At 39.9% G+C, this 20,553-nt stretch overlaps 2 protein-coding genes across 2 annotated transcripts; both read left to right on the forward strand.

Annotated features, from left to right (window-relative positions):
- Nucleotides 1-1,453: 1,453 nt before the first annotated feature.
- LOC6036786 (ATP-binding cassette sub-family G member 5) lies at nt 1,454-15,954 on the forward strand. The gene is made up of 7 exons (XM_038259948.1): nt 1,454-1,600; nt 2,556-3,154; nt 3,216-3,359; nt 14,645-15,024; nt 15,080-15,324; nt 15,388-15,473; nt 15,535-15,954. The coding sequence occupies exons 1-7, from the start codon at nt 1,547-1,549 to the stop codon at nt 15,833-15,835; spliced, it is 1,809 nt and encodes a 602-aa protein (XP_038115876.1). The 5' UTR covers nt 1,454-1,546; the 3' UTR covers nt 15,836-15,954.
- On the forward strand, nt 11,307-14,552 carry LOC119768780. The gene is given in 3 exon segments (XM_038259940.1): nt 11,307-12,005; nt 12,580-12,955; nt 12,958-14,552. Coding segments are annotated over 3 exon segments (2,178 nt in total). The 5' UTR covers nt 11,307-11,756; the 3' UTR covers nt 14,511-14,552.
- Nucleotides 15,955-20,553: the final 4,599 nt, after the last annotated feature.

The following is a 20,553-nucleotide window of genomic DNA, read 5'->3' on the forward strand; positions in this document are numbered from 1 at the left end:
AGCTTATTTTAGTTTGTATGGGAATTCTGTGCACACTTGTGACACGTAGTACACTTTTATTTTCAAAACACACTTGTGACACGTGCTTTTCAGATTTTTGTTTACATAATTTACTGTATCTTTTAACTGGTGTAACCAAATTAGTTGAAACTTGGAACGTTTGTTCAGCGATAGTATGGGAACCGATTGCTTCAAAAAGTTTTACTCCATCATTCATAGTTTCGAAAAGTACTAAATGGTCGTTGTCACAAGATAGCACACAACAGACGAATTATTTGCAACGACCTGCAACTGAAAAGTTTTTTTTTATACTTGAATGATGTTAATTGGAATTGTGTGGAACACTGCTTTTTTCCCCTTAAAACATCTAAGGGGAAAACATGGTTTCTCATAACGTCATGATTCGAATTCCCGGACGCTTCAAAACCCGGACACTTCAACTGGTTTTATCAATTATTTGGATATAAGTTCGCATTATGAATGCAAAACTGTTTTATTTGATGAATTCCAACATCATCTTTCATTTAAAGTTTGTTTGAATGCTGTAGTTAATTCCAAAACAATTTAATACAATAAAATTATAAGTTTACGAAAAATACGAAACATTTCACTTGAAATATTTCATAGGCATTCGAAGCACCGGGAAGGCAAAGTAGAAATTTATGGTTTCGGTTTACTTAAATTCTAGCAAATTTTTATATAAACTATCGATTGTTTTGATGTAACGGCTTATTTGAGACCTAAAGAATGCCATTCACTAACATTTCAGTCCAAATTTGTGTGATTCATAAGTAAAATCGGGTGTCCGGAATTCGAAGTAAAAGTGTCCAGATTTCGAATCAGCTTTTATCATTGTCGGGGATTTGAAGCACAACAAGTCATTTTAATTTTAAAATTCTGATGAAAAATTGTTAGAAATGACATATTTTGCATGCATTTTCTTGAAACTGACTGTTTATACTACACCCTGATGATGTTTCTACATTTCCAACTTATTACATGATTTTTTGCCAGCTATAACAAAAATGATATGTTACTAAGTGTCCGGATTTCGAATCATGACGTTATGTTGCTACATCGAGAAAAAGATGGAACTCAAAAACTTTTTCAGCCCTGTTTTTTATGTCTTTAAAATTAATATTATTTGTTAGCAACATAGTTTTGTGCAGTTTTTAGCAGCATTTTTTAAAATACAAATGCAAAAAATATACCCAGTTGATTTTTTTTAAATAAGACTTGGCCAAGTACCCCAAACTAGACAGACTTGTATTGGTCCAACCGCGATCATCCACCGCGCTCTCACCCGTTCGCGTTCCCACGCTTGTATTGCACTTTTCGAACCGGGAGCGCGACTCTTCGAATCTCACCAGCGCTCGACTCACCTGTGAAGACACACTCTCCGCGACGGATACCTTCGCGATCGCCGCTGGCCAGGCTCAGTCGCGATCGAACCGCGAAGTTCGTCGGAGGTGCTTTTTCATCGTCGATCGTCCGCTGCAGCGTGATCGTTTGATTTGTGTGAGAGAGAGAGAGTGAGAGAGCGAAAATGATCGGCAGTGACTACGTGCTCGAGGCGCACAACATTTACCACACAACCGAGGTTAGTTTGGGATGTTTTTTTTTTTGCTGGTGTTGGGAGTGAGAGAGAAAATTTGTGGAGAGCGAGAAGGTGACCTCTTTTGGCTTCCGAAAGTTAATTTGTTTTGGTGCAAATCCACCGTTCCTCTCTGCTATTCTATTGTTATTGCTTTTCCGTGAACGTGCTCCGGATTTACACAAACTATTGCAGCTTTTTGGTCACATAAGTCCCCGGAAAGTGTTGGTTCCGGTTGAAGGTTTGTTGTTGTTGACGCGAGCAAGTCTCTCGTTTGAGGAATCTTTCGGAAGTAGTGTTGAATAATCGTTTGCCTCGTAAATACTTGATTTTAAATAATAATATTGTTGAAACATGAATTTTAATGTTTGATTTTCAAGTTTTATTTAGATGTCGTGTTGAGTTTACATTGAACGTACCAGTTACCACTGCAAACATCACGCAAACATTAGTTTTTTTGGGGAAATGTAAATCATAAGGAAGAATGTTATATCCTCGTGATGTTTAATGATAAACATTAATGTTTATTATTTCCTGTACAGAATAATGTTACGTGATAGAATGAGTGTTGCATCGTTTGTGCTTGTAGTTCTTTAGGACACGATTCTTTGTAATGATAAAACAAGCGAGAATTCCTTTCCTCAAATAGTTCAAATCCAAAGTTTTTTTTTTAAAGGGCCCAATAAACACATTTTTTTAATTTTGCTTTTGGGTGTTTTTGAAATCGCCTCGAGTCAGAGGTATTCAAAAACACTCAAATAGTGAAAATTCGGATTGCTGTGCAGTTGTCTTTTTTGGATCTTGAAAATTGGACAATTATTTGCTTAAAAATCTTTTTATTTGTGTATTGAGTTTTAGCTAAATGGATGGAAAAAGGTTAACAAACCTGCCAAAAATAGAATCATTTCAAAATATTCGAAATATTAGAGGCCGCAATAATAATGTTTTTTTTCATCCTCAGGTCGACACCGGCGGCTGCTTCAATGGCGGTGGCCAATCTGCGCTGGTCCTGAAAGGGGTCCACCTCACCGTTCACAGCGGTGAAGTGATGGCCATCCTCGGTTCGAAGGGTAGTGGTAAGCGCGCCCTGTTGGACGTGATCGCCCGTCGCTCGGAAGGTTCGTCCCGGGGCCAGGTTCTGCTCAACGGATCTCCGCTGACAAAGTCGCTGTTTCAGCAACGGTGCGGCTACGTGACCCATGCCTGTGACTTCATCCCTGGGCTGACCGTGTCGCAGACGCTCAACTATACGCCGACCATTTTGGGCGGATATTTGAAGAGCTCCAAGGTGCGCCAGGTGTTGGCCGATTTGGCGCTGTCCCAGGTCTCGCACAAAAAGGTTGAGAATCTGAACATCAGCGAGAAACGTCGGCTGGCGATTGGGGTTCAGCTGGTGAGGGATCCGGTGATGTTGTTGCTAGATGAACCTACCCAGGGGTTGGATCCGCTGAGTGCTTACCTGTTGATCAGTATTTTGTCCAATTCGGCTAAGAAAACCGGATGTGGAATACTGCTGTCGATGGAGAAGCCACGATCGGATGTGTTCCCGTTTTTGGATAGGTATGTTTCAGGATTCGAATTTGTCAGAGTAATCTCTCTAATGTATATCTTAATATTTCAGAGCACTTTTTCTATGTCTGGGAGGAGCTGTTTACTCTGGAGGAACCAGAGCTATGCTGGAGTACTTCCATGGAATCGGTTTTCCTTGCCCACAGCTTGAGAATCCTCTGATGTATTATCTCTGTCTGTCGACGGTGGATCGCAGGTTAGTGATCTTTATTTGTCTTTTAATAAACAGTTTTATATTTATTCAATCCCAAAGAAACTTATAATTAATCAGTAATAGGTATGCCAGCAGCTCAAAAAGTTTTAAATCTCTAACAAATCGAAACCATTCGGTACCGTCAAGAGGGGAGATCGGGACATCAGTCTGAATAGGGACAGCAATTTTTGAGAGATCCTAAAAATCGTAAATGTTAGAATCGATGTACTAATTATGCTGGTATGTTTCTGACCCGGGGTTGTTAATGTGGATTGATTTTCTTTTTTTTGGTTCGCTAGAAACACGAACAGAAAAAAAAGCTCATTTTTTTTATTTTCATATTTTTAACACCAAATTTAAGTTCTGCGACCACATTTTACTTAAATTTGAAAGTAGTTGATTGCAACCTAAATAAAAAACAAAACTTTTTTTATTTCATCACTGTCATTTTAGCCACCATCTTGAATTGGAAATCACATAAGCTTGACAATACAAAATAAGACAATGATATTTTTAATTTTTATGATTCGATTATCCGAAGTGAAATTTTTCGAAGGCCTTCGGATAATTGAGTCTGGACTGTACCAAATTTCAGATAAATTTCACCAAAATCAGAAGTTTCCAGTTTACCGATAATTTACGAATTCTGTTTCTAATTAATTCAAATTTTTATTCTTTTTCTTATTTTTATTCAATGCTTGCATTGTTCTGGTTGTATTTTTTTTTAAGTATGATGACATTACATTTTCATTGATTGCACGATAAGCAAGGAAAAGTGGTTGTTTTTATAAAACATGAGTTGTTGAAATGAGAAAAAAAATCATGTGCAAATAACAGGGAAGAAGCAAACGGCTTTCCAGTCTAGACTTTTTTTATTAGGTCCTTTAAACAAATGTAAACATTAAGTATATCCCGCTTACTCCGATGGGCATTGACATAAGGTTTGAAAGGGATACACTCAATGTTAAAATTTGTTTATAGGACCTAATAAAAAGAGGCGAGCAGTGATCATTTGAAATCTGGTATGGTGTATTTTTTTAATTCTATTTTCATGTTTTTCACACTTTTTAAGTTTTTTTTTGTCAGTGTGAATCATGAATATGCTTGACCTAACTTATGCTATGGTCCATATGTTACATCAAAATTTATAATTTAGTAAAGTGCCGAGCTTTCGTGGCCGTGAGGTTACGGGTTTCGCCTTGTAAGCGGAAGGTGATGGGTTCGATTCCTGTCTGGTTCGGCAAAGTCAGATCCCTTCAAAGAGTAATTCTACTCACTGGGAATACTGACCGGTAGGGGATGGGTTTCGACTAGCGGCGTGCTGGGTTTCCAATCCAGAGGTCGTGCGTTCGATTCTCGTACCGGGATGATGAAGTTTTTTTTAAAAAAAAAAAAGATCCATGCCAATGTCGTTTGGTACTCATTTTGCAAATATAAAAAATCTCAAATCCGGTCTTTTGTATAAACTTTAGTGTTATACAATGAAAACAAAATAAGGTGAAACTCCATTCACAAACTCACGTAATTTTTACCCTGTTTGATTTTAGAATTTTTCTGAATCACGGCATTTTTTGGAAATTTGGATCATTTACATCGAAAACTATAATTAAGTAAGGCATTTGCCAAAAAGCAAACTATGGCAAATTGAGTGCTAAAAAAATTCGGTCTATGGCATTTTTATTTAGAACTTGTGCTTTTTAACTTGCTGCATTTTAGTATAGTATTTTTTCTGAAAAAAGCTAATATCAAACGTTCCGTTCCGTAAATCGTAATGACATTGATTGGATTTTAATTTATTTTTTCAAATATTATTCGACCTGCAAGACTTGTCGCAATTTTTTATCTTTTTTATTTTTCAAACATGTACTGTGGTAGGCCACAGAATGGCAATCAACGTTTTTACAAAAAGTTTTTTTTTAATAGTGCTTTAAAAAATAGTTTCCTCAGAAATTGTTATTTTAAAATTTGAGGTGAATTTGATAATTATGTTTCTTACAAATTTCAGCCTAAAAGTGTGCATATTGAATTTATTACATCAAAATGACCATTGGTAAGGTTTCTTTGAATGTTTCATTTGAAAAACTCAAAATACTTTTTTTGTTAAACTAAGTTCAATAACATTCAATAAAATGGATAAGTTAATAAAAAGTACCATATTTATTATTTATTCATCAGATTTTGCTTTTTATCATAAAAATATCAAATTTTGTTGTCATCGCTCCGGGTTCGCAACGACTGATTATTTTGAATCTTTCTGGTTTTGACGAGCAGAAAAAAACAGAATTTTTCTACTTCACCGACGTTTCGACTTTTATTTAATGGCCTTCAAAATATAAAGGCCGAAACATAGGTGAAGTAGAAAAAACTGTTTTTTTTTTCTACAAGACTGCTCGCCAAAACCAGAAAGGTTCGTTGTCGTCAAAATTTTTGTTTCAAAAAAAAATCTAATACTTACTTTTTTGTGAAAAAAAAATAAGTTTTTGCGGTAGTTTACAGCGAAAATTCACAAAAACAAATATTTTTAAATTAACTTTAACATGTTAAGAATGATTATAAATGCAGGGAAATGAACTTTAAATTGTTTTCAGCTGATTGCACTTAAAATTAGACCGTTTATGAAGGAGGGGGAGACAAAAACTTGGAAAATATTTGGAACAGAGTATTCGCATAAAAAAAGTTTTATCTCATTTGTGACTAAAGTAATTTTGAACTTCTAAATCCAAGATGGCGGCAAAAATGTCGGTGATGAAATTTAGAAAAAATGTGTTTACAACCAACTATTGAATTTTGAATAAAATTGGGTCGTATAACTCGAGTTTATTTTTAAAAGTAAGAAAATAAAAACGTTTGTCTTGTTAATGATTCGATTATCCGAAGTACCATACAAACTTAGATATCATACAAACTTTTAGATCTATCGAACATTTGAAACACAATAGCTTATATAACCTTTAAAAAACTCTAGAAATGTACTGAGAACGTTTTGAATTGTATTAAATACAAATGCTTAACTATATTTACAGCAGTAAATTTCAAAGTACATTTTAAAAGGTCCAATAAACTAAATTTTTTAGTTTTTGCTTATTGGGTGTTTACGAAACCGCCTTGAGTCAGGAGTATTAAAAACACCCAAAAAGCATGAACTGAAAATTTGGTTTATTAAAACTTAAAAAAAAACTCCAGATTTTATGTGAAAAGAAACATACCATTTAAAACGATCACCCCTACTTTAGAGCCACTCAATGTCTCTCTCTCATTCTATCAACCACTTCCTCTCCCGTCGCGCTCAACACAACCTCACTCACACAGTCGCGAGTGAGTGCTTCACAGCGTTTCACTCACCATTTCGTGAGAACGCGCGCCGCACTCATCTCACGTTTCCTCTGCTCCTCATTCTTTTTCTCTTTCCCAATCTTCGTTTCACCTCCGCTCAAGCTCAGGTTCTGTAAAAGACGCCTCTTTCTACTCTTTCGCGTTCCGTCCGGTCTAGTCTGGTCTGGTCAGCAGAAAACGCGATCCACGCGAGGGATGAATGATCTTTTCACTCCAAGGACACGAGTTCAAGCTTGGAGTTTTTTTTTTGGATCGTGAGCTTTTGTTTCGCTCATGGCTGCGATCGTCGCCATGGCCAACGTTGTGTTGTGAGATCGTGAGTGATCGCCGACTCACGAACTTCGTGTTTGTGCCACGTTGGCAACACACAGTGCTTTTTGCTGCCTTCCAGATCGAGACTCAAGTCTCGCTCGATCGTGTCTTCGTACGAAGTGCGTGACTTGGCGATTGCCGCCGTGGTCGTTGTTGTTTTTTTTTTGCCTCAGTTCTTCGTGTATTGTTGTTTTGCTGGGGGAAACAGATAGGGTGGCGGCGGTGGACGGACGGACGGAACAAAAAAATCCAGAAAACATGAATTTGATGCACGTTCGCCAATACAAGCAGCCCCTCGCGTGGTTGGTCGCGGGGAGCACATTTTGTCACGCTCCGCGGCTGGCTGGTTGGACGGCTCAGGTTGTTGTAACGTGGGTCGGTGTGTGTGTGTTTGTGTGGCTTGTTGAAGATAGCAGAAGCCCTCGCGAGCCACGACTGTGACTACAGAGTGCGGATGGTAACAAAGAACACAGTGGCTTGGGGGATTGGATCAAGTCGAAGCAGGAAGAGCAGAGTCAGAGGGGGTTTACCAGGAAAACGTGAAGATTTAAAAAGACCGGAATAATGCCTAGAACATTGATGAAGTTGGCGTGAATTGTCTGTAAACTGAAAAAATACAGAATTCGGTAAAATCGTACTTAAATGCGGTAATAAAGTTTAACTTTTAAGACATGAATTTGAATGCTAAATTAAATCCATGTTTTGAAATTTCTTGCGGGTTTTGTTCAAATTTAATTGTAACCTGATGTCTCCAAATTTGCAAAATAGGTCTAGCTGTTGAAATGCTTTTCAAATGTTGCTCCAGACTTTGTGAGTTCTTTTTTCCAAAGAAGACTTTTTGCATTTTTCCTATATACAATCGAAAAATACTGTGCTGAAATTTTGATATCGCGCATAAATTCCAAGTTAAGCAAGGGGAAATTCTCGTATGTTTGGCAGGTCCTAACTCCATCTAATTTGCTGATTTTCACTATTTAAACAATTTATTTTGTAAAACTGTTTATAGAAACTTGCTTGCTCACTTCCTGTTGAACTATTTATCACTCGATTTCAGTTGAAAACGCAATTTATGAGCAGTAATTAAACGTCAAAGTGCTGATATGGCAACATTGGGGGCGCGCTAGAATTAGATGCTGTTCCCCTACTCATCTTCCGGTCTGTTATATAATTGCAAAAAATTTCATCAGCCACATTTTTCCTGTTTCTTTCAGAAACCTGTATCTCAGCAAACATTGGTATATTCGTCAATGTCTTTGCTGCAAATAAAGTACTTTTCGAGGTTCATTTAACTTCGAAAAATTGAACCAAAAAATATTTTCGCAGTTTTCCTAAATCATTTTTTTTTTCAAGAAATGGCAGTACTGCCAACCGAATGTTGACCAACTTGAGCCATAGCACAACATAATATTATTATTATTATTTTTTCCACTTATATCCAAAAAAGAGAATTTATCATAACAATATGTTGCACAATAATTAGTGAAAAGTTTAATAAAAAAATTTAGTCTGAAACTGATTTTTGAATATTTAATTCATCATTTAAATGTATTTTAATTACTTTTTCAACAAAGACTCGAATTGCAGACCCCGACAATTTCTGGAGCAACACGAGAAATGAAATAGTTACCTGTTGTCCCAGAATGTTCCAAATAGTTCTAGCTGTCAAAATGCGCCCTTTTCAAATGTTGCTCCAGATTTAATCCAAATTTCTGAGTTCTGACATTAAAGAGAATTGAATATTGTCCGTTTCTCTGGAAGATACACGCCGCGCGGCATTTCAGAATGTGCCGCAGACACTGTTGTCAGCGATTTTCTGCACTTTTGGTGCAATAAAAAGATTCCGGCAACAATGCCATGCAATTCGAAGAAGAAGATCAACAAAATAAAACGCACAGTATGGGATTTGACAGCGCGCATTTGCCGAAAGTGCGGCGCGTCGTTTCGAGGCTGGTATGCCGCGTGTCCTTTTCGGGAATACGCTCAATAGTGAGTTTATTGAATACAGTCTAGGCTTGATTATCCGAAGGCCTCGGAAAAATTTCACTTCGGATAATCGAAACTTCGGATAATCGAATCACGGAATTTTTTGTTGTTGTCTAATTTTTAATTGTTGAGCATAGGTATGACCCCTAAACTACGCTAAAATTATTTAGAATTTTTAAATCAAAGATGGTGGTGATGCAATATTGAAAAACTTGCAACAACTCATATTTGACTAAAATGGGGTCGTAGGAATCCAAGTTTAGGTTAAAAACAAGAAAATTAAAACAAAAACGATTTTTTTTTGTTCGTTATTCGATTATCCGAAGTCCCATACAAACCTTCGAATAATCGAAACTTCGGATAATCGAGGCTTCGGATAATTGAGTCTTGACTGTATCTCTAAAGATATGGTTGCCAGATTTTTTTAAGTTTGTGACTCTTTGGGAAAAATGATGATGATGAGATGATCGCATTTTAAATACATAAAACTTACTGGAATCCGACAGCAAAAATGTGTAAAAATATTAATTAAGTGGTAATTTTCAAGATAGTTGCCAGATTTTCAATGTGTTAACTGCTTTGAAAGGTCTGTCAAATATCTATCCGGAGACCGGTGGATTTCTAGCTCAAGATTCAAGGTTTAATTTAACAAAAAAATGTGTTAATTGTACTCAGCAAAATGTCAACTCGTACAGGTTGTTTCTGTCTGGTCTTTTCACTTATAATTACAAGAAAAAGTGCATTTTCATTTGAAAACTCATGCAAACGATGCTAACATAATTTCATGTTTTTTTTTATATTTTGGAAACTTTTGACAGCACCTTACTGTACACTGAAACCCCGATGGTTTGACATCAACTGTTGTCAAACAAACGAGGTAACTTTTTAATTTGACACCCTCTTTACACGGAGTTCACACACACTACCAAACGTTTGTTTTGATAGTGTGCGTGAGCGCCGTGTAAAAAGTGACAGTTCGTTACTTTTTAGTTTGACTTTGTCAAACCAACGGGGTACAAACTAAAAAAGCGTCAAACGAAAAAGTGCCCAACCACCGGGGGATATAAGTTCGCATAAGTTCGCATTATGAATGTCAAAACTGTGTTTTTTGATGAATTCTAACAGCAACTTTTATCTATAGTTTGTTTGAACGCTGTAGTTATTGCCAAAACATTTAAATAAAATAAAATTATAAGTTTACCAAAAATGCGAAACATTTCAAAGGAAATATTTCATAGGCGTCCGAAGCACCGGGAAGGCCGAGCAGAAATTTATGTTTTGATTTCCTTAAATTCTAGCTATTTTTATATAAACTATCGATTGTTTTGATGTTAAAAGCTTATTTGAGACCTAAAGAATGCCATTCTCTAACATTTCAGTCCAAATTTGTGCGATTCATAAGCAAAATCGAGTGTCCGGAATTCGAAGCAAAAGTGTCTGGATTTCGAATCAGCTTTTAACAGTGTCCGGGATTCAAAGCACAAGTCATTTTAATTTTAAAATTCAGATGAAAAATTGTTAGAAATGACATATTTTGCATGCATTCTCTTAAAACTGACTGTTTATATTAAATTCTGATGATATTTCTACATTTCCAACTTATTACATGATTTTTTTGCCAGCTTTAACAAAAATAATATGTTATAATACCCAAAAAGAAACAATAATTCCAGAAGTATTTTTTTTCGTGATTCACTATTTAGAAAACTGGTCATCATCAACACAATTTAATTTTTGGAATGGCTTCTTTTCCAATTTCAACGCAATTTGTTTGTTTCTTTCGCACGAAAGTTCTTACCCTTAAAACGGGAAGAAGCAAAGCAAAATTCACACCGTTTCCCACTTTGTTTCGTGCTTCTTCGAATGTCCACCCCGCCGCGCGCAATCCTCTGTGTACCCTTCGTCACGCCACCGTCGTCACCGGCAGCTGAATCGGCTCCATCATCAGCCTCTTTCTTCTGCCAATGTCTGAACGAAGAGCACACACACCACCACGATATCCTTTGCGTCGAGTTGTACCTGTTGTACCTGTGTGTGAAGATATTCTTCTGGAGTTCTTTCTTACCTGCGGCGTGTGTGTGCGCTGTGCAGTAGAGATGGTAGGGTTTTTGTGGTTGGTTTAATGCGGACTTTGTGCGCTGCAACCCCAAACCCGAGCTTCTCTACGCACCGGTCTTTTTTGTGAGTTTCTTCGTGTACATCGCGTGCTTTGCGTGTATCTGCGCCAAGCATGAAACGTGCACCTTTGCTTCGTAGAAGCTGCGGAAGAAGCGGTGGCGACGACAGGTGAGGTGTACGGTGTGTGGTGAGGCGAAGACGCGATAGAGAACTGGAAAACGTGACTCTCACCAAGTTTGCAGGTCCAGCAAGCCAGCCAGGCAGGTCGGTGGTTGAGTCGGGCGCACTCACGACTCAGTTGAGCGTTGAGAGTGAACCGAAGTGGTCGTGCTTTTTTCGTCACCGCGTGTCGGAACGTCGAGTCGGTGTTGTGTGCGTGCGTGACAAATACGACGCAAAGAAGGAAGTGTGTAGCAAACGAAGCGCGAAGTAGCAGCTAGAAGAAGGAACGACTCTGTGTGTATCAAAAAGTGGGAAGTGAGCGAGGGACGTGTCTAGCAGAACGACGAGGTGAAGAAGGTAGCGACGCAAACTGGACATGCAAGGCTCGTTGACTGCCAACAAGAACTGCAAACAGACGAGTCTTCCTGCCGTCGTCGTCGTCGTGCCATCGAACTTTGAGCATCGGCTTCGTCGTGACCTGCGGCTACGAGGATGATGCGACGGGATCAACAGACGCCGTCCTCATCCACATCCACCAACGGTGGCAACAGATCGGCTTCGATTACACTGCTGGACGGGTCACTGCCACCTGTCGTCGTCAACGCGGCAGGTATCCGTGATGCACGAAGCAAGAGTGCGGACACCATGAGACGGGACAAGCTGGACGGCAAGGCGGCAGCGGCTGCTTTGATGTACATGCAGCTCCAGATAAAGGAGGAAGCGGCCGATCCGGACATCCAGGTATGCCATGATACAATCTCATTTGAACATTTACTTTGACGTGACGCTGTGTGAGCTGTGTGACGTGGTCAGCTTCAAAATGGCGGACCTCGCACGCCTGCACGAGCTGTGAAAGTCGAACGAAGAACGAATTATCCAGCGTTCCTCCTCTTCACAGTGTTTCCGCGTGTCGAATGCAATGACGGAATATATACACAAACAAGTGGTCGTCGCCGATGAGCGCCGCGGCGCTCACCACCACTACACTCGTGATTCTCTCTTTGTTTTCGTGTACCGTTACACGTTCGTTCTCTCATTCTCTTGCGAGAGAGAGAGAGAACGCGCGTGTTCTGGTATTTTGGAAGCTTGCGGTCGTGACGCGTGATGTCGTGATCAACAAACTGTGGAAACTCATGAGTGAATCACGTAGAAGGGTGCTAATGCGACTTTCTAACGAAGCAACGTGATTTAACGCATTCTGTGTTGCTTCCTTCACGTCATGTCAATGTGACTTGAAACGCGTGATTTGTAGCACCACACGTCTCACGTCAAAGGATCCAAATTCAAACTCTAACCATCAAACTCCCAATTTTAGGCCGACTCGGAAGTATCCCTCGACGCCAACAGCACGCTCGCCCAAGTCCTCGAGGACTTCTCCAACGATGAGGCGCCCCACGAGCCGGAAATCGAAATCAAAACCTCGTCCCGCTCGCTCGCGGACGAGTCCGCCTTCCGGAAGCAGTTCGGCTTGTCGACCGGCACCGCCGCCGCCGCCCAAAAGTCGCTCCAGTTCCAGCTGGGCAACATGTCGTACCAGCTGGCGGACCAAATGTTCAAACCCACCCCCGTCAACCTGCTCACCAAGGACATGCTCGAGCAGAAGATCACCGAGAAGGATCCGGATCTGGTGTACCGGAAGCACCACAACAACAACAGCACCTGGGCGCGATACATGCCGATGTACTACAAAGGGTCAAGCAGAACTATGTGCGATGTCTGGAGTGCGGCTGGTTGGTCCTGCACAAGGCCAGCACCGGAACGGGATCGCTGCTGAGGCACAAGTGCAAGATCAAGCTGCCGTCCGGGGTGGAGGTGAAGATCGAGCAGCAACCGGCTTCCAACAGGAACCTACCGACGAAGCAGACCAACGGAAGCGGAGGAGGTGCCTCGGCGACGGCTGCGGCGGCCAAGTTCCAGACGACAGCTATGCCTCAGAACGTGATCGATGATCTCGTGCGGCAGCAGGCGTGTTTCCTGTACAAAGATCTCAGCAGCGTTGAGCTGTTCGACAGTGCGAGCTTCCGGACGTTCGCGCAGATGTTGGTCAACGTTGGGGTGTACTATGGCCAGCAAGATATTGGGTTCCTTGCGGATAAGTCGAAGCTGCTGGATCGGATAATTCCCTCGATCTACCAGCAGGCCAGGATGCAGCTGAACCAAGCGTTGGTGGACTGTGATCTCAGCTACAGTTTGAGCATGTTCCGGAACGAGGCGGAGCAGAAATCGTACGTTACGGTGAATTCCTACACGGTTGCGGAGGATTACTACTTCCGCAAGATCAACGTTAAGACTGTCCAAGTAGATGAGCTAGATGAGTTTGTTGGCAGCATGCCGACGATAATTCCTGAGATTTTGGAACGAGAACAGACGGAACCGCTGAAGCTGGTGTACGGTTCCAAACTCAACGTGCCACGCTCGGAGGAGTTCGAGCTGATTCCGTGCGTGGTGACCGCCCTCTGGGGGATCATGAAGAAGATCATGGACATGTTCGAGTTTGACAGCGAACAGTACGTGGAGAAGATCTTCCTGGCTGAAGATGACGACGAGGACGAGGACGCGATGAAGAAGATACTGGCTCCGTTCAAGGAACCACTGCGGAGTCTGGTGGCGGACGGGACCGCGACAATAAGCGAGGTGGTTCTCTGGAAGAAGAAGCTGGAGAAGCACTTTCGCGTTGAGGAGGGAGACGACGAGAACATGAAGACTATTAAAGAAGCATTCCAGATGCAGATCAAGCAAAGCTTGAAGCTGCACGACTACCACAAGATAGCGGTCTTCCTGGATCCGAAGTTCAAGGGACTTCGCTTCCTAACCGAAGAGGAGCGCGTCGAAACGCTTGCCATCGTGAAGGCTCAACTGGCCCGTGATCAGGACGGCATCGAGCAGCTGCGGAAGCTACACTCGAGCGGCAAAAAGAACGTAGAGATCCAGAAAGAGTCCAAGTTCTACGAATTCATGGATCTCTCGCTGGAGGTGGAATCGTCCGACGTGGTGGACGACGAAATCCGCCAGTACGTGGACGTCAAGCTGGAAACTCCGGTGGACGTCCTGGGCTACTGGCGCACCGAGTGTTCCTTCCCGCTGCTCAAGAAGCTCTGCCAGCGAGTACTAAACATTCCAGCGGCCTGTGATGACATGAAGCTGCGATTCGGCCGAGCCGACCAGCTGGACTTCCTCAAGAAGCGGGCCGTACTGCGCGAGGAGGAGATCGACATGATGCTCTACTTGAACCAGAATGGTCCGTGAAAAGCAAATAAAAGACTTGAAATGTGTTATTTTTATACTAAACTCGCTTGTTTCAATTTTACGATGATCACCCATCCAAATCTCCCTTGAATCGCCTAGTAGTATTACTCAACCCTCAAACCCCCTCCCAACAGATCCCGCGATCGCTTCCTCGAGTCGAGCCAGCAGATCGAAGCCCTAGTGGAGCGTTTCGCCCGGGAATCTCCCATCCCGGAAGCCCCGATCAACCCGATCGGCAGCGGTAAGATCCCACTGGCGTACGGCAAACCCGGCGAGCTAAAGGTCTGGGGCATCCTGTATCTGCGACTGCTGGCGGCAACCTTCTCCTGCGGGTACGCCGGCATGAAGGCGATGTTCCTACGACTGCTGGCTCTGCCGGCGGCCGTTGGACTGCTGTGGCTGTTCTACAGCCAGGTCGGGGATGACTCGCACGGGTTCTTCAGCAAGAGTGGACTGATCATGACGGTGCTGGGGCTGAGCTACGGAGTTGGCATTTGGACTACGATCACGTTGTGTAAGTTTGAGGCTTTGGATCTTTTTGGACGATTGATTTCAAGATTTGTTTTCAGTTCCGTCGTGGCGCAAACGCTTCTGCCAGGAATACTCGGAAGGTTTGTACACTGGAGCAACGCTGCTGATCGCGTACAACACCGTGTCGATGCCGTTTTCGTTCATTTCGGCCGCGATCGCGGCCTGTGCCTTCTACCCACTGGTTCTGGATCCCGTCAACCCGAACGGTCTTTACTTTATGTACATCCTGGTGGCACTTTGGACCAGCTTCATGCTCGCTGAACAGCTCAGTATCGCGTTCTTGGTGAGTTGATCCATTCAAAAGTGTTCAAGAACCAACATAACATTCTCTTCAACTCAAAAACAGCTCATTGTCAAGTCCCAGATCAACGCCGCTATCGCCGTGTCCTACATCTTGATCGTGTGCTTAGTTCTTGCCAGTGGAACTGTCCGGTAAGATCGCTAAACTTGTGTACACAAGAGCAAACCAAATCAACCCAAACTCTCCATCCAGCTCCTTCAAGGGCCTCTCGCCGTGGCTGCAGGACAACAGCAAGGGCGTGCACACCAAGTACGCGAGCTCGCTGCTCCACACGACGATCTTCCACGCGCGCCCGATGCGCTGCCAGCCCGGCCCCGGAACGGTTTGCCCGACGCCGGCGGACTTTTTGCTCGAGCGGATCGGGAAGGCGCACCCCCAGGAGACGACGGACATTGCGGCGAGCATTGCGTTCGCGCTGGGGCTGTGCGCGTTCAACATGATTCTCTATCTGCTTCCGATGCCGCGGTGCGTGCGGAGGAAGTTTAGGGATTGAGATTATTGGCGTGTGCTGCTGAGTAGATTTATGTATTTAACTTTCTCTTAATTAGTAGATTATCCAGCTTCGTACTATTACGACATGATGAATTAAAAGTATTGATTAACTTTTTATTATCGATTTACCTACTCTATTTGATGACAGTTTCATAATAATTATAAATCAAATTGATGTCACATCTCTAAATTTTCACAAGATTGACCGCCGAAATAACAATTGCCTTAAATCTATCAATTGCGCCTGCAATCATGCCAGTTAACCATTGTTGATGAGACTTTATTATGAACCATGCGGTTCCCTCGAAACGATAGCCTACTCAGATGATCATGGGGACGCATGGTACAAAAAATCGTTCTATTTTATGGAAGCAATTCCATAGTAAAAGTTCGTCCGTGGTAAAAGGATCGATCCCTAACAAATTCATGAGTTCATGTTTCCTGTTTATGCATCATTTGAATAATAAGTAGTAACAATTGCTTTGAAATGAATTATAACGTAACATACAGCTGAAATGAACACAAAAACTCTGTTAGGTAAATTAAATGAACAAATGGTAACAAAACCGAATTGAGATTATTAGTTTTTTTTTTATTTATTGCAGCTCGATTATCAAAATGACAAATGTTTATAATTACTAAAACATGAGTGGTGCTAGTGATTTTTCACGGCAAATAAATCAAAATTACGCGGCATGAAAATAACAAAACATTGAAATTTCACGGCAATTTCACGGTGCTCTAAAAATTGCTCAAAATAAACGTTAAAATGTTTACTTTTGGCAAAGTTATTAACAGAAAAGTGTCTTAAAAGATAGTAGTAGTTCTATATACAAAATAAAACCCCCTGACACAAATTATTGATTTGAAAAAGAAGTATTGGATTAATCTTGGGAAATTTTGAAGAATTTCCGTCAGTTGAATTCTAGACTTTTTGTATTAGGTCATACAAACAAATGTTAACATTGAGTGTATCCCCGATCCCGCTTATACTAATAAACATTTACATAAGGTGTGAGAGGGATACACTCAAACATTTTTTTTATTGGAGCTAATAAAAAAAGTTCAAGAATTTATGATTCAGCTGTTTGTTGAGATTTTATAAAATTAGCACATTCTCTAATTCAACAAACCTAGAATCATTAAAAGAAATGCAACTAAGATTTTTTGTTGCTTTCCTTAATTTCAGCAATAGGGAAATTTTTTTTTAATTCAGGTAAAACTTCATCAAAAGCAGTTTTTACATTTATTGATAATTCATGAAAAAATGTAATGCATTGCAAAATGGCTAACAAACATTATATCAAAAGGTATTATTTTACTAATCAATTGAATTAAAGCACATAATTTTTATTCAAAATATTTAAAAAAAATTATCTGCGTTTTCTTTCAAAGAAATGTTGATTAATGTTCTTTTGAAATATTTTTTGGAATTTTGTGGAATAAAGAAACTATCGGCATTTTGTTGAAAATTGTAATGAAAAATATTTTCAACAAATAATTATGAAAAAAATCTTTAGCAAATAATTGTAGATATGATATGAAATACTTATTTATTTGTAAACTGCTTTTAAAATACTTTTGAAAAATCTTTTAAAATGTTTGAAAAAAAAAGTTTTTGCGGTGCTGTACATTGGAATTTCATTAAAATTCAAATACTTTTAATCCAGCCCAAACATGCTTAATACGATTATAAATGCAGGAAAATGCAGGATTTGACCTCTATTTTCATTAAAATTTTGAAGGTTTTTGAAAAAATTTTTTTTTTGCCCCAAGGTTTTTTGGACCAATTTTGAAGGGAGGGGGGGGAGGGGGCGACAAAAACTTTGAAATATATTTGCAACGGCCTAATATGATTGTTGCCAAATCTATAATTAAAAATAATTTATTTTTAAATTGTTAATAGTGATTTAAAATGTATTTTACTCTAGCCAGGTTGTTTTGCAATCATTAGTTTTCAAAATATCTTTGCATCGACATTTTTTTTTGTAAAACTTTTTTTTTAAATTAAAAAAAATACGCCCTGAAAATATTAAATTTTAGTATTTTCTGGCCGTAAAAAGAACCAGTGCACATAAAAAAAGTATGCTTTTCCATTGTGCATTTAAAAAGCATTCAAAACTAGATTAATTATGATTAAGTCAACTATCAAAAAGTCGCTAGTAACACCACCCTGCTTAAAAATTGTCTTATCTCTTATTTACGGTCTTTTTTTTTTTTTAAACAACAATTCGGAAATTTTTTCAAAACTAAATTGATATATTTTTTATCGTTAGCTTTCCATTTTCAATAACATTGCCGGGTAAATCTTAACATATTTTTCAGAAAAGCTGAATTGATTGGATTTAGCTTAAAAAAGTAAGACCACCGGAATTTTAAGGTAGGTAGAACATATACGCCCGATGGGTATGCAACTCCCGGCTTGCAATGCAATGAGAATAGCTTCATAAGGTGTGACCTGAAATGAATTTCATCTGTTTCGGTGAGAAATTAAAGTTTGGATCAAGCAAATTTGCATTATTTTCGTTTGCTTTGTTATTACCTTTAACAGTTAAAAAAATCGATAATCCAAAGAAAATAAATAATACTTTGTCATTTGATAACATATTACTTGAAAATTAAAATCAATCAAAGAACGCGTCTTTGGGGATCAAAACCTGTTCCTGGTGAAAATTGACGTCATCGATATTGATCCTTGCACTGTAACTTGGATTTGGCCCGCACTTTTATCTCGCTCTTTTGACAATAAAATTTCTAAAAACTAGGCAACCAGCAGTTGTTTATTTACATTTTCAGTCGCAGTTTCCACCAAACTGGACATTCGCACTTTAAAATTGCGATTGACAGGTGAGCAACATCGGCTCGCTTTGATCATTTTTTGAGAAAATTAAAATTTCCCAAGCCAGCTTGACAAGTCGCAAAAGTGCGATCGATAGCAATAATTTAGTGCGAAGTCCAAGTTAGTGAGAATTGCGCAATAAAGATTTTGTGATTTTTTTTTAACAAAATGACGTTTAAGTGATTTAAGGTCAATAATCTTTTTTTTTTGTTATAAAAAATGTAATTTCTGCCAAATATTCACAAGATTCACTGACATTTTGACCTGGACCATGTTTTGAAAATTAAACGCTCGACAGTAATATTGCATATATTTTTATCTCTTAGTTTTTTTTGCCTTGATGAAGAATTAGCGAAAAACACTTAAACTCGTTTTCCCTAGTATACTTGTGTTTTCATAACAGACAAAATATCTAATATTGTTCAAGTGCTGACAACACTATCAAAAGTTTAATTTGATTAAAAAAAAAAACGAAAAAAAGTTCGGATGATGAAAATTTGTAAACAAATAAAATTCAAAATAATTTGGAATGGTTATTGTTGATGTCGAGGGGAACTTTAATCCTATGGGCAGGCCTGCAAAATGTTTCCAACCCAGCGTACACATGAAGCAAACCAAAATGTCAGTTCACTGCTAGCATGTGACTGTAAGCCTACACACAAAAAAATATTTCTGACACTTTTGCACGTCATTAAACATTTAAATACAAATGCAATTTGATGTAAATTTGCAACAAATTATACGTAAAAACATGATTTTACGTGTGATTCAACCGTTTACATCGAATTTCAAGTTTACATCAACTGAGTTTACATGTGATTCATTTTTTCCGTGTCGAGTAAATGCAAAATACTTAAAACAACTATAAATTATATTCAAAATTACATTTCCACGCATAAATACCAACTATTTGTGTAAAAACTTGTTTCTTTATGTATGTGCGTACAACGTCGAATGAGCGTTGGTCGACTACTGCCTCGCATTGCAGCTGCTCAGTGAGCTAGGGCACTCACGACTGAGTCGGGTTTGTTTATGTCACGGTTTTGCGGTTCAGTGAATGGATCTGAAAAAATCGTGTATGCGTCGCGGATTTTCGCGTCAGGACCCCTGACATTTTCAGCTCTGCCTATGGGTCAGTTTGATAACCTGTACAATTTAACATGCTTCTTCTTCTAATTTAACTACGATTTTTAGGAGGGTCCCTCTGACCTGCGAAATCTTCAATCTAAAGTACGTTTCAAACAAGTTATAAAAGTTAAACCTAAGTGCGTCGTCAAGTGGCTCACATTAGCTCCCTTTCTCGAAGTGAAGCACTCCAAGCACACACCAACTCTCCATCAAGAAAGGTCAAAGATTCTTGCTGCTTCAATCACACGGCACTTCTTCTGTAGGCTGAATCATTCCGAGCGCAACTTACAACTTACTTTGCACCCTTTCACTAAAAAGGAGTCCGCGCCACTTTGGAGAGTTGGTAGAAGTGCTCCAAGTCTAAAACTTAACTTTGGTGGGACTGCCTTCTTGAGTTTGGAGAGGAAGATGGAAAAACGTGCAAGATTAGGTCATTACTGGCTATCGAACAGAAATCGCACACGTTTGATTAGAGAGCAGCTGCAGCAAAACTGCATGCTACATGTGGTGCTCTCTGCGGTGAATGCATTCACTGTATGTTGAATCTTCTCCCTTCTCTCGCGCGAACGCAAACTGATGGAATTACGTTATCAATTTGTTGCTACATCATCGGCGAAGGAGGAGGAGGAGGGCAGGTTGATCTGAGTGTGCAACTCCGTGGAACTTGCGCTGAGAAGGGAGATGTTACGCAAATAGAAGGAAAAAAAACCCATCGCGCTTGGCGGGAAAGTTATGTGAGAATTCTTCGAACG

Source organism: Culex quinquefasciatus, chromosome 1, assembly GCF_015732765.1.
Source record: "Culex quinquefasciatus strain JHB chromosome 1, VPISU_Cqui_1.0_pri_paternal, whole genome shotgun sequence".
In the NCBI taxonomy this organism is placed as follows: Eukaryota; Metazoa; Arthropoda; class Insecta; order Diptera; family Culicidae; genus Culex; species Culex quinquefasciatus.

Bases quoted from the DNA above. Each gene is read 5' to 3' on its own strand.
- LOC6036786 (XM_038259948.1), top strand. From the start codon at position 1,547: ATGATCGGCAGTGACTACGTGCTCGAGGCGCACAACATTTACCACACA. The intron at 3,155-3,215 runs GTATGTTTCAGG...TTAATATTTCAG, and splicing joins GTGTTCCCGTTTTTGGATAG to AGCACTTTTTCTATGTCTGG. The intron at 15,325-15,387 runs GTGAGTTGATCC...ACTCAAAAACAG, and splicing joins AGCTCAGTATCGCGTTCTTG to CTCATTGTCAAGTCCCAGAT.